Here is a 13,836-nt window from a genome sequence, read left to right on the forward strand (position 1 = left end):
CATATTAAAACATGTGTGTGCATATGCACATGTGTGAAAATGAATTATTTAAATATTTGCAATGAAGGTAATCAAAAGGTTGTTTGAATGCATGAATCATTACATGTATTTAGTATTGCTGAACACAGATCAAAATCATCATGTTTTTAATTGCCCCGAACATGGGTTACTTAAATTTGGTACCTCCTGATTACAACAAAAGTGCACACACTGAAATGTCTTGCCTGCTTTCCTAACCATCATTGATTTAATGTTGAAAGTCTTCAAAATAAAGGTTTTACTGCAAGTATCACATAAACATTATCAATGACTGACGACAATAAGGTCAAGGTCAGATAATCCCAGGCAGACATACAAGTTCACCTTACAATCATTCCATACGCCAATTATAGTTCACCTTTTACTTATAGTATCAAAGAAACAAAGCAAACCATGAAAATGAGGTCAATGTCAGAGGATATATGACAGACGGACATGTATACACCTTACAATCATGTCATGCACCAAATATAGTTAAGCTATTGCTTACAATATCTAAGAAACAGACTTAACGAAGAAATCTTAACTTTGACCAATGAACCATGAAATTGAGGTCAAAGGTCAGATGAACCCTGCCAGTTAGCATGTCAACCTTACAATCATTCCATAAACCAAATATAGTTAAACTATTACTAATAGTATCTGAGAAGAGGACCAAACTACAAACTAAACATTGACCAATGAACCATGAACATGAGGTCAAGGACAAATGATAACTGACAGACAGACATGTACACCTTGACCTATTGCTTATAGTATTTGAAATACAGACCAAAACACAAAAACTTAACTTTGACCAATTAAACAGGACAATGAGGTCAATGTCAGATGAAACCTGGCAGACCGACATGTATCCCTTACAATCATTCCATACTTCACATATAGTTGACCTACTGTTTATTGTATCTGAGAAAAGGACCTTATCACGTAACTTTATCCTTGATCACTGAATCCCTGGAATTAGGTAAAGGTCAGGTGAACTATGTCTGACAGACATGTAGACATGGCAAGGAACCCATATACTAAATATAGTTTTCCTATTACTCATAATAAGTGAGAAGTTCACATGGCAAAAAAAACTGTAATTTTTTTTTTAACTGTTGTTAAACCATAAAAATGAGGTCAAGGACAATGGACATATGACAGACAAAAACTTTTGTCTTCTTCCTTATGAAATATAAAGCTTTATAAAAATAGTTTACGCCACCACTGCCCCTGTATAGTAATCCCCATGTCTTGCATGACAAAAAAGTAACTAGCAGTCCTAGGGCAAAGCAAAGGGAGGAAAATCTGAATCCCTAAAAAATATATCTGGTTCAAATCAATTTTGGGGTCCAAGCTTTGCAAGATGTATTATATTTTTATGGTTTGTCTTTTCCAGAGCCATAATCAAAATGGCCCCACCTGCATAGGTATCAGTTTCTCTTCATTGTTTTCAAAATAAAGGTCATGCTCATTTTGTGGTTGTATCACCTTTGACATTTGAGTTCAGAATACAGTTTACAGAATAGATTTTGATATTTATTTTTTACATTAATTGCAATCTGTTATGATCATGTTTGTTGTTTTCACTCTATCTATTATAGTTTTTAAGAAGAAAAAAATGCAAACAAATTGTTAAAATTGTCATTGTGGGTAATTGCTTCATTAAGGAGTCAATTGACAATTTCATCATCTTGGTCTTATCTTTCTGATCCTTGAAGATCATTACAGTTGATAAATACATTTACATTGATCTGTAATACCTTTGAATGTCTTAAATTTTTCCTAGACATTACACATGCATGTAGACAGACAATGAAGCTTGTACTCTGGTGTAAACATCATCTTATTGGAAGGAAGGCATGCACAGATATCAATTTAGCCATTGAAATGGTGACAATTTTCAATGAAGTTTTTTCCAGAGTAGACTACATGAATTGATTAAAATGAAATTGATTTTTATTATTTGAAGAAATATCAAGTTTTATCAAAAATTATTTCAAATGCTAAAAAGATGTTCTTGTCTAAAGACATACATTGTGGAATAGGCTGTCATTTTTAGCTTTTTTCCTACTATTCTGTGTTTCCAAAAAGACCTTTAAAGGCACAATAGCAAAATCCCAACCTGCTGACCAATTCAAATGACAATTTACTGAATTGTTTACAATTGTACACAAATTTACATGTTAATTACATAATGAATAATAAGGCCAGTTACCCATACAGAAAAAATTAGTGGAGCGGAACGAAACTTAAACTTGATCTGTAACTCATCATGGTTAACTCACATACCAAAAAAACAGCCCAATATCTGAAGGCGTTTAGAAAAAAACTCTGTATAATGGTTTGTTTCGGAATGACGGAATTGCGGATTTACAGAATTTCAGAATATGGGACAAGGGTAAAACTATATGGCACCGACAACTTCGTTGTGGGGCCATTAAAACCATGTTTTATATTGATAATGTAACAAATAAAAAGTGTAAACATCAAATTGACCTACCACTTGTGGTTCACCATAAACTAGACCTAATCACAAACTAATACATTGTTGAAGCAGTCGCGGCCGCCGGAAACAGCATACCTATGTCTGGCTTTTTGACTCCGTCAAAGCGAGACAAAAATTAGTTCTGGAACAAATTTTCTAGTGCTGGAACATATTTTCTGTGAAATAATTTCTGGTGGAACATATTTCGGCGGAACAAATGTCACGCCGGAACAATTTTTTTGTTACACCTGATCTGTAACAACTGTCACTTTTTTTTCAAAGAATAAGATGAGGGCCCATTTTCCATAAATTTTAATATTTCCAAAGGACATCACTCTATTAATAAAAAGTTGATCGTCACCATTATAGAACTTGTCCCAAGACATTACTGGTATTAAAGTTTCTTCAATAGATAAAAACAATTCACCTAAGTTTCATTCAATTGGGTTATTTAATATAAAAAAGATGTGGTATGATTGCCAATGAGACACCTCTCCACAAGAGACCAAAATGACACAGAAATTAAGAACTATTTGTCATTGTATGGCCTTCAACACTGAGCAAAGCCAATACCCCATAGTCAGAGCTCTATAAAAGCCCATGAAATGCATTTTTTGAGGTATTGTCAGACATAATATGTCCTGTAAATGGTCATATAATTATTTTTTTTGGGGAGAGATAAAAAGTATATCTGAACAAAGAACCGATCAACTGGTATTAAATTTTCTTATTTTCTAATTTGTATTGGATATTTATCAACCTTTTTCAGCTGGACCAAATCACTACTTTCCTTTAAAATTCTGGACCCAAATTTTTTTACAGTGTAATTTCACCCCCCTACTTGCAATTTGAGGCATTAAACATGTAGAAATAAATTTGGAAGGGGTATAAAAATTACTGACAAGTAACCCACTGTCAAAACTAGGGACTATATTCGTGAACAACGAAAATCAAGGGAAGACAATTGTGGTCTCGGACCCAATAGGATAGAAAGAGTTGACAAATCTTTAAAAAACTTGGTATGACCAAAGCTTAATAAATTATTACACTGCTTACAAAGTTTCATGAAAGTAGGATGTATATTATAGACAATAAGTTAAGTTCTATACTCATCTTTGCATGTAAAATTTTGACGTTAAAATGGAAAAAATTTCAACTATCAACATTTGGGGCTTTAAAAATTAAAATGTTGCAAAAAAATACTTTTTAAATGCCTTAATATATAACTTATCATGTACTAAAAGCAATAGAGTACTCATTTGATTTATCAGACTTGGCATAATTATTCAAAAGTCAAATTTATATGAGCCTGCGCCTAAAAATTGAGGTTTTTCAATGAAGGGGGGCCTTACATGAAGAGGTAATATTTTCCAGCAATTTTAAATTTGTGAAGCATTTTGGTTATGAATATTCCTTACATATGTATTGAAAGTACTTTAAATTGAAAGAAAAGTTACAAATAACATATCATATTAGTTTAAAAGGGTCTTAGGCCAAGTAAGACTGGAAAAAATTCAGGGTCAATTTAGGCCATGCCACATATTTACAGTAAAAAATGCATATTGAGGCTATAAGAAATAAAAATTTGTGTCTTTTTATCATTTCTATACTCATGTGACATGATGCAACAAATCTGAGCAAAAAAAGACTCTTGCAGTTAACTTTTCTTACAAACAGTATGGTCTGATACAAAGATTTTTGCCTTTTTAGGGAAAAACTTGCATGGAATTTATTCTCAACAGGCTTATATTTAAACCATTTGCTATCCTACAGAAGAAAAGAAAGATATTATGTGAAATGGAACAGGTACAATAGACATTGTAAAGTGCAATGAAAAGTGCTAGAAAAGTTGTTGAAATTTTAAAATCTTTAACCACAAAGTGAATATTTGTGGACACAGCAACCACCGACAAAATGAAGGATCACAAAAGTCGCAGGCTCAACAAAAACAATGAACACGGATCAACATTGATACATAAGGTTTTAACAAGTGAAATAAAATAGAAGTAACAGATGGTTACCTGGCCAAAATTTAACAATGAACACAAATAGAAAACATTTACATCATTCGATTGTCAAGTCTAAAAATAAACTGTACTTCAGAATCATAAAATTTACTAATTGTTAATATACTGCATCAACATAATAATACATACTGGTCATATATATATATACACCATGTGGTCCATAATTTGTATCATGATTACAAAATACTTTGTTCCATTGCATGATTTGTACCCAATTTGACACGGGTGTTTCTGGTTTTTTTTTATTTATCATTCCTAATGGGCTTTGCACATTATTTTTTCTAAGTGTTATATGTTTTAAATTCTATTTTAAACTTAATTATCTTTTTCAATTAGAGCATTCAATTTTTTGCATACACAGGTCCAAGGTCACTTTATTTCATTCTTCCAAATAATCAAAATTTGTATTCATTGAAATGTATATACTAAAGTAACTCAACAGTATAACCAAAATAGTGTATAATGTTGCAAAGCATGAGCCAATAAATGTTTTTTGTTTTTGATACTGACTTTATCACTGTGAAATATCAGGTGAGCCTGAAGGGCGAGCCTGATATTTTACAGTGATAAAGTCAGTATCAAATACAAAAAGTCCTTTATTCTGTTTATCGGTAATTACCAAAAAATAAAAATATTTACAATAAAAAAGCAAATAACAAACAAACTATATCGCTTCGAATTACAGCGAATCACACTTGACGTCACAGGCTGCATTACATCATTTTAAATTTTGTCACAGTGCAGTAAACATAGGGTTCTTTGAACAAAATATTGAAAATGAAATATTGCAAGGGTTTTATTAATTTTGTTTTGGACACTGTAACAATTCCGAATATAAGTGGTAAGAATGATAGTAATACGATATGAATCAGCAGATTTGTTATTGTTTTAGAATTTCAACTTCAACATGTTCAAGCTTAATTTTTTTTTATCAATCTTTGGCTTATGGACAATGATGGATAACATTTATCTTGTCTGACATTATACGCTCAGCGTTCATCCTGACAACAACCACATTGATTTCAAATCATTTTTGGAAAGTACTGTGTAATTTAGTCCAAATAATTATGACATCTTGAAAGGCTATTATATCGTTGCTGGGCTTCGAAAATGTTGTATATGACTTTTTTGGCTAAAAATACTTTTTGACACCAATGGTCTGGGCGGTAGAAAGTCTTTTGTATTACAAAATAGCAAACATTTAGACCAATCAAACGTTTGAAATACTATCTTAAATATTGTTTTGTAAACAATGAATTTGGTTTGCATAAATAATTATTTAGACATCTCTCTTATTCACCATTTAGTAAAATAAAAGTTTTTCAGGTTCATAATTTCATTAACTTCACTCTTATACCTGGATCAGCAAAAGTAATAAAATTGCAGACAAAATATTTCCAACATATATTTAACCATATTATTTTGAAGAAGTATGAAACTTAGCATTAAGTTTTGGACAATCATATAAACATCACTTAATGAAAGCAAAATATACACATTAACCCTATTTACTCCAATCCGGGGAAAACAGTCATTTATACAACTTCCTGTTTGGGTCAGGCCTCCGAAAATAAAGGTCATCAGCAGTAGTGAGCTGAGAGAGGAAAAACTTTAGAAAGCGATCAGTAAGAAACATTGATAAAGTATGATCCACTTTTTCGAAATTAAAATTGAAGTAAAAATTGTTTGTTTAAATTTTTACGGTAGTTTAAACAGGTCTCATTTAAAAGTATCATTCATGGTGCAATGTTTTAACAGGGGCCTAGATAGTTTCAACTGGATGAAAAAGTTGTGTAATCTTAGAACTTATCTGGAATTACACTTATTTTTTGGACTTCTCCCTAACTCGCCCTAGAAGTAATTGTAAGTTTTTCAATACACATGTTGTGCACCATAAATTCATAGTTACCCCAACATTTTAATAGCTTGATCATGTTGATGCTGACTTACTTTGAACTACCAAAAGTCAAAAAGATATAACATAGGTTTTCAAGACACTATTGTTAATAATATTGACAAGCTTAAGACAAAGCACATAATTCACACTTCGGTAAGGACAACCATGTTTATACAAGCAAAATTAACGCTCAATTTACTACAATATCTTTCATCTCACAATATTTTATCTATATATGAAAACATTGGTAAATCATCAATAATAAATCGACTTATTTGTTTTCTTCAAATATCTTGTGTAAACTCATTCACTACTAGGTTGTATCAATTTGTGAATATCTGTACGCAAGAACAGCTCAGACTGAAATCTGTTCAGACCTTCCACCATCATAACAAAGCTTACCATCACCTAGTAAAAATATAAATTGAATGTGTTATTGTAGTAGTTTTGAAAGGTATATTGAATATGAAATTAATTGTATTTGGCACAATGTAATCTAAATAAAGGCAACAGAAGTATACCACTGTTTTAAAGTCATACTCAGAAATATATTTTCACTGTTTAAAAAAAGATTGATTTACCATCAAATTGTAAGTTTGTAACTATGTAAAGGTTTCAAAGTCAATGAAAATATGTTCAAACAAACCTCTGGTAAAAAGACATCAAGTAGCTTCTCATCATTTTCTTTTACAGCCCCTTTACTGCTGATCTTATTCCTCAGTTCAATATACTAATAACATAAAAATAACAGAATTAGTATCAAATTTCCATTCTCAATTTTATATCTATTTTCCCCCATCTCTTGAATAATATGGGGAAAAAAAATTAAAACTGTTATGCTTTGTAACAGTGCATGAAAATGTTTGAAGTTGGTTGACTTCTATATGTTAATCAAAACATTTTGATGCAATTTTTAATGCATATTATATGTAGTTTGTTACCTGCAGTTTTGAATTTTTACTTACTATATTTTCAGAAGGAATGAATTGAAGGCAGTTCAACGTTTTCACATCTTTTCTTTTCTTAGAATTGAACTGTCTGAAAACATTCCAACGAAAAGAAGGCAACTCTGTTCTTCTAATCTTGTTACATAATTTCTGAAGAAAAATATTTTTTTAATTAAAGACTGATTGATAGATTCTGATTGTTCTTTAAAATGTCAAATCTCATAAATGTTTTTATTCAAATTTGAAATACGTTTAAAGTACAGAACAAAGTCTTTAAAAGTTGCTTACTACTAAAACTTCTTTAAAGCTTTAAAGGGTCTAATACTGAAATATCATGACAGATGATATTAACATGTCTTTTGGTAGTCATTGTTTAGCTATTAGCATTTATATAATTTTCAATATAACAACAGCTTAGAGAGAAACAAGATTTTTAGGGATGTGTTCTTCTGAACAAAATATTAATGAATTTAAAAAAAATATATAATGAAACTAAACTTTGTGCAAAAAGTATGTACTTACAATAAGCAGCTTTTGAGTTTCAAATTGTATAACCATGACTTATACTTACCTTTATATCTACCATATCCAGAGTTTCAATGAACCTCACTTCATCCTTGTATATATTGAGGCTAGAAAATAAATATCATCAATTATATGCAGGATTTTCAAATTCAACATTCCCTTGATATACACACATTAAATAACTCAGATACATGACTTACTAAATGAACAATAATATTTTTTTACTGATTGCACCAAAATACTTTCCTATGGTAATATTGCAAAAAAAATGATTTTCTTAGGTTTTTAATTTTTCGTTTTTTCATTTATCAAGTGAAATAAGATTTCTAGAGATTATTGTGTTAAGTAAAACTATAGGCCGTATCGCTAGTTAATAATTGACCCTTTATAGACCAGACTTCTGACCCTGATCCTAATACTTATCTAATAAATATAAAAAAAAATAATGAAATGTGTGAATAGTTATATCAATCACAATACTTTACGTACTCTTTTGGATGATATGGTCGTCGGATATGACATCCACATACAAATGCTTCCTCATGAGATATAATACAACTTGAATGATATGTCTGGAAACATTTTAAGCACTTTTTATATAGTGAATTTCCCTGACAAAATACTCCTGCACCACATTTATCTTTATGGTCGGATATCTTTCTGTCATTCAGGAAAATTCCTTCCATGAAAGGGAGAAAGGATAAACATAGATCTCCTACTTTTTGAAGAGCCAAAATGCTTATTGATCTTTTGCCATTTTGCCCTTCATAATAAACAGATGCTCCTTCTTTGAGTATTTGTATATTCAGATTAAGTGCATTTGGTATACGCATCAGGTGATATAAAGCTGGAAAATATTCAAATAAATTGTTAATATTTACAAATTATTGATTGTACAAATATATTACAATAAATAGCATAGTGGAAATTGTAAAAAATCTGATACATACTAGTATATTAATAATTTATTTTTGGATGTAACACGTCTTCTGATTGGCCGACGTTATTGTGTTATCAGCCAATAGACATAATTTAGTCATGTGACCGTGACGTCATCAACGTTTTTTTCATGATTTTCTACGGTTTCAAATGGAATTTAGAATTAAATTATAAGAAATGACTGTGGTATTTTTTCTGTCTATTTGAAATAACATAAAACATGTGGTGCACACTGTTAAATAACCTGCTACGCGCGTTATTCAGTGTGCACCAAATATTTTATGTTATTTCTTCATAGACAGAAAAAATATTACAGTCATTCCTTAAATAAAGTGAAATAATCTAAGACATAGGAAGTTAACTGTACAGGAGTATATACCTATACTATTATGTAAAGCATACTGTTAATTCAGAAAGATTTCAGATTATTTATTATCAAAATGGGACGGAATAGCCGTGGCACTTGCTTAATGATTTTTTTAAATTATCATGTCTATACAGTTTTTCTTGAAATCATGATAATTATCGTCAATTTCCAAATATGCAAATCAGCTGATTATATTATTTTGAGTAATAAAAATAATCATCATTGTAAAAAAAAATATCATTATCATTAATTAAATAAAGCGCTTTACCCAATTCATCTTCCATGTCACAACAAGGGGAGTCAAATTCTTTTTTCATCTCCTCCAGGATTAGATCCTTTTGGTGGTCATCTGAATCACAGCCCTAATATTTAAAGAATGATATACAACTTTAAGTAAACCAGGTATTAAAGAAAAAATACCACAATACAAACCACATCATTAGCTGAAAGATTTCTGTATGCAAAAATGTTGAAATGTTTTGTGTAATATGACAGCCATAATCATTTATGTTGGCAGAAATCTTTGAAAGAAAAGCAATTGTTTTCAGAAATGACAAAATCGCAATATTAAAGGGAAATCACACTATTTATACTACTAATAATAATTCATTGAAATTTTGCATGTAGACAGATCATACTTATTACAATATTTTAGGCGGAAAATTTTTTGGGGTCACCGATGTTGTTTTCGAGATATGACGTCATCAAAACTTAAAGAATCGTGTTATACCAAAATATAGAAATAGAGCTCTAAATTGCTTCAAAATGGCAAAATTATTGAAAAACGATTTTAAACTGGAATATCAAATACAGTCAAATGTTATTTGTACCTTAAACACATTTAATTGTCTCTGTTTCCTTATTTTTAGAGGCCTTTGGACGTTTCCCGCCATTTTTAATTGCTATTTATAATAGATTTTTCTTGAAATAAAAAAAAATCTACTAATGTTTTTCCCTTCAAACTTATGCATAAGTTGCAGCTTCAGAGAAGATTTTAAAAGCATAAATAAAAAAGAGGGGTCACCGATGTTTTAAATCCGTTAAAACGGAAATAATCTTATCATCGAACTTTGGCGGGAACTATACACTTTTCTGTCAACGTTATCTATAGAACGATGTTGCTGGCATAACAGCATTTCTTGCAACACTTGGGCTGAATTAAAATATAATAACTATATCATGATTGATTTTTTTATATATAGATATTTTGATTATTCATTGATATTTTTATCAATCTATCGAATCGTTAAATATAGATACAGTAACATTTTATTGTAAAGTAATTGTCAAAGTTGAAGTCATCTTTAGTATTTCTTAATTGCATATTTTTTGTATGGGGAAAACGAATTTTGTCTCCGATGATGCCATATTATGCAAATAAGTTTCGGCTTCCAGGTAAAGAATCTTCTATCTCGGAATACCGAGTATATCTGTGCTAAAAGGTAACACGTTCCTTTTAGACTGCAGACATAAAAATTCACGAGCTTGTCCATTCGCACTGTGTAGATAAAACCTGAAATGTCGTGTTTAAGATGCCATAAACTCAAAACGTTAATAAAAACTATTTTCGTAAGGAATTAAAAAATGGTTAACATGTCCGTAATTACACAACGGTTCATAAGTCAGTTATTCGAACTGTGGAAACCAATTTTTTTGTCTGAGTTCTATCATCCCGCACCCATTTTTCATGTTCATTGTACATAATATGTTCAGTGTTCATCGCCTGGGTATGAAAGCTTTATGTATTACTTATATATGATATTTCCGTTCGATCAATCGCGCAACCTTGGTACGTTATGAGATATACAATGCATCTGATAATTCAGTGCTAATGCTGATTGACAATAAAAGACAAATCGTTATATTGATATCGGGAACATATAATGTTCCCAGTTGATATGTAATAAATCAATCTTTTAACTTATAATAAACTGAACTAGTTTTTTTTTATCATTATTGTTACAGGATAAATCATCTGACTGTGATAGATTGACTCTGACACCATGTCTATAGGTCACAGTATCATTATTGTTATAGGATAAATCATCGGACTGTGATAGATTGACTCTGGCACTATGTCTATAGGTCACAGTATCATTATTGTTACAAGATAAATCATCTGACTGTGATAGATTGATTCTGACACTATGTCTATAGGTCACAGTATCATTATTGTTACAGGATAAATCATCTGACTGTAATAGATTGACTCTGACATCTTGTCTATAGGTGACAGTATCATTATTGTTACAGGATAAATAATCTGACTGTGATAGATTGACTCTGACACAATGTCTATTGGCCACAGTACCACTAGTGGTACAGGATAAATCATCTGACTGTGATAGATTTACTCTGACGCCATTTCTATTGGTCAAGGTATCATTATTGTTACAGGATAAATCATCTGACTGTGATAGATTGACTCTGACACCATGCCTATAGGTAACAGTATCATTATTGTTACAGGAAAAATCATCTGACTGTGATAGATTGATTCTGACACTATGTCAATAGGTCAAAGTATCATTATTATTACGGGATAAATCATCTGACTGTGATAGATTGACACTGACACCACGTCCATAGGCCACAGTACCATTTTTGTTACAGGATAAATCATCTGACTGTGATAGATTGACTCTGACACTACGTCTATAGGCCACAGTACCATTTTTGTTACTGGATAAATCATCTGACTGTGATAGATTGACTCTGACACTATGTCTATAGGTCACAGTATCCTTATTGTTACAGGATAAATCATCGGACTGTGATAGATTGACTCTGACACTATGTCTATAGGTCACAGTAGCATTTTTGTTACAAGATAAATCATCTGACTGTGATAGATTGATTCTGACACTATGTCTATAGGTCACAGTATCATTATTGTTATAGGATAAATCATCGGACTGTGATAGATTGACTCTGACACTATGTCTATAGGTCACAGTATCATTATTGTTACAAGATAACTCATCTGACTGTGATAGATTGATTCTGAAAATATGTCTATAGGTCAAAGTATCATTATTATTACGGGATAAATCATCTGACTGTGATAGATTGATTCTGACACTATGTCTATAGGTTACAGTATCATTATTGTTACTGGATAAATCATCTGACTGTGATAGATTGACTCTGACACTATGTCTATAGGTCACAGTATCATTATTGTTACAAGATAAATCATCTGACTGTGATAGATTGATTCTGACACTATGTCTATAGGTCACAGTATCATTATTGTTATAGGATAAATCATCGGACTGTGATAGATTGCTTCTGACACTATGTCTTTAGGTCAAAGTATCATTATTGTTATAGGATAAATCATCTGACTGTGATAGATTGACTCTGACGGTATGTCTATAGGTCACAGTATCATTATTATTACAGGATAAATCATCTGACAGTGATAGATTGACTCTGACACTATGTATATTGGCCAAAGTACCATTATTGGTACAAGATAAATCATCTGACTGTGATAGATTTACTCTGACACCATTTCTATTGGTCATAGTATCATTATTGTTACAGGATAAATCATCTGACTGTGATAGATTGTCTCTGACATCATGTCTATAGGTGAGAGTATCATTATCGTTACAGGATAAATCACATGACTGTGATATATTAACTCTGACATCATGTCTATAGGTCACAGTATCATTATTGTTACAGGAGATATCATCTGACTGTAATAGATTGACTCTGACACTATGTCTATTAGCCACAGTACCACTGGTGTTACAGGATAAATCATCTGACTGTGATATATTTACTCTGACGCCTTTTCTTTTGTTGAAGGTATCATTATTGTTACAGGATAAATCATCTGACTGTGATAGATTGACTCTGACACTATGTCTATAAGTCACGGTATCCTTATTGTTACAGGATAAATCATCTGACTGTGATATATTGACTCTGACAGTATGTCTATAGGTCACAGTATCATTATTGTTACAGAATAAATCATCTGACTGTGATAGATTGACTCTCACACTATGTATATTGGCCAAAGTACCATTATTGGTACAAGATAAATCATCTGACTGTGATAGATTGACTTTGACACCATTTCTATAGGTCACAGTATCATTATTATTACGGGATAAATCATCTGACCTTGATAGATTGACTCTGACACCAAGTCTATAGGCCACAGTACTATTTTTGTTACAGGATAAATCATCTGACTGTGATAACTTGACTCTGACAGTATGTCTATAGGTCACAGTATCCTTATTGTTACAGGATAAATCACCTGACTGTGATAGATTGACTCTGACAGTAAGTCTATAGGTCACAGTACCATTATTGTTACAGGATAAATCATCTGACTGTGATAGATTGACTCTCACACTATGTCTATTGGCCAAAGTACCATTATTGGTACAAGATAAATCATCTGACTGTGATAGATTTACTCTGACACCATTTCTGTTGGTCAAGGTATCATTATTGTTACAGGATAAATCATCGGACTGTGATAGATTGATTCTGACACTATGTCTATAGGTCACAGTATCATTATTGTTACAGGATAAATCATATGACTGTGATAGATTGTCTCTGACACCACGTCTATAGGCCACAGTACCATTTTTGTT

General features: G+C 31.4%; 1 protein-coding gene across 2 annotated transcripts; it reads right to left on the reverse strand.

Annotated features, from left to right (window-relative positions):
• Positions 1-4,473: 4,473 nt before the first annotated feature.
• Positions 4,474-9,569, reverse strand: LOC134703261 (uncharacterized). 2 transcript variants are annotated; one of them, XM_063563462.1, is made up of 6 exons: positions 9,480-9,569; positions 8,395-8,752; positions 7,952-8,012; positions 7,399-7,530; positions 7,080-7,163; positions 4,474-6,841 (listed from the first exon to the last, which is right to left on the reverse strand). In XM_063563462.1, the coding sequence occupies exons 1-6, from the start codon at positions 9,526-9,528 to the stop codon at positions 6,737-6,739; spliced, it is 789 nt and encodes a 262-aa protein (XP_063419532.1). In that variant the 5' UTR covers positions 9,529-9,569; the 3' UTR covers positions 4,474-6,736. The 2 variants fall into 2 exon arrangements, with proteins under 2 accessions (XP_063419532.1, XP_063419533.1); XM_063563463.1 differs by lacking the exon at positions 7,399-7,530.
• Positions 9,570-13,836: the final 4,267 nt, after the last annotated feature.

Source organism: Mytilus trossulus, unplaced genomic scaffold (genome assembly GCF_036588685.1).
Source record: "Mytilus trossulus isolate FHL-02 unplaced genomic scaffold, PNRI_Mtr1.1.1.hap1 h1tg000928l__unscaffolded, whole genome shotgun sequence".
Lineage (NCBI taxonomy): Eukaryota > Metazoa > Mollusca > Bivalvia > Mytilida > Mytilidae > Mytilus > Mytilus trossulus.

Bases quoted from the DNA above. Each gene is read 5' to 3' on its own strand.
- LOC134703261 (XM_063563462.1), bottom strand. From the start codon at position 9,528: ATGAAAAAAGAATTTGACTCCCCTTGTTGTGACATGGAAGATGAATTG. The intron at 7,164-7,398 runs GTAAGTAAAAAT...TTATGTTATTAG, and splicing joins TCATTCCTTCTGAAAATATA to TATATTGAACTGAGGAATAA. The intron at 6,842-7,079 runs GTTTGTTTGAAC...TATTTTTACTAG, and splicing joins TTGATGTCTTTTTACCAGAG to GTGATGGTAAGCTTTGTTAT.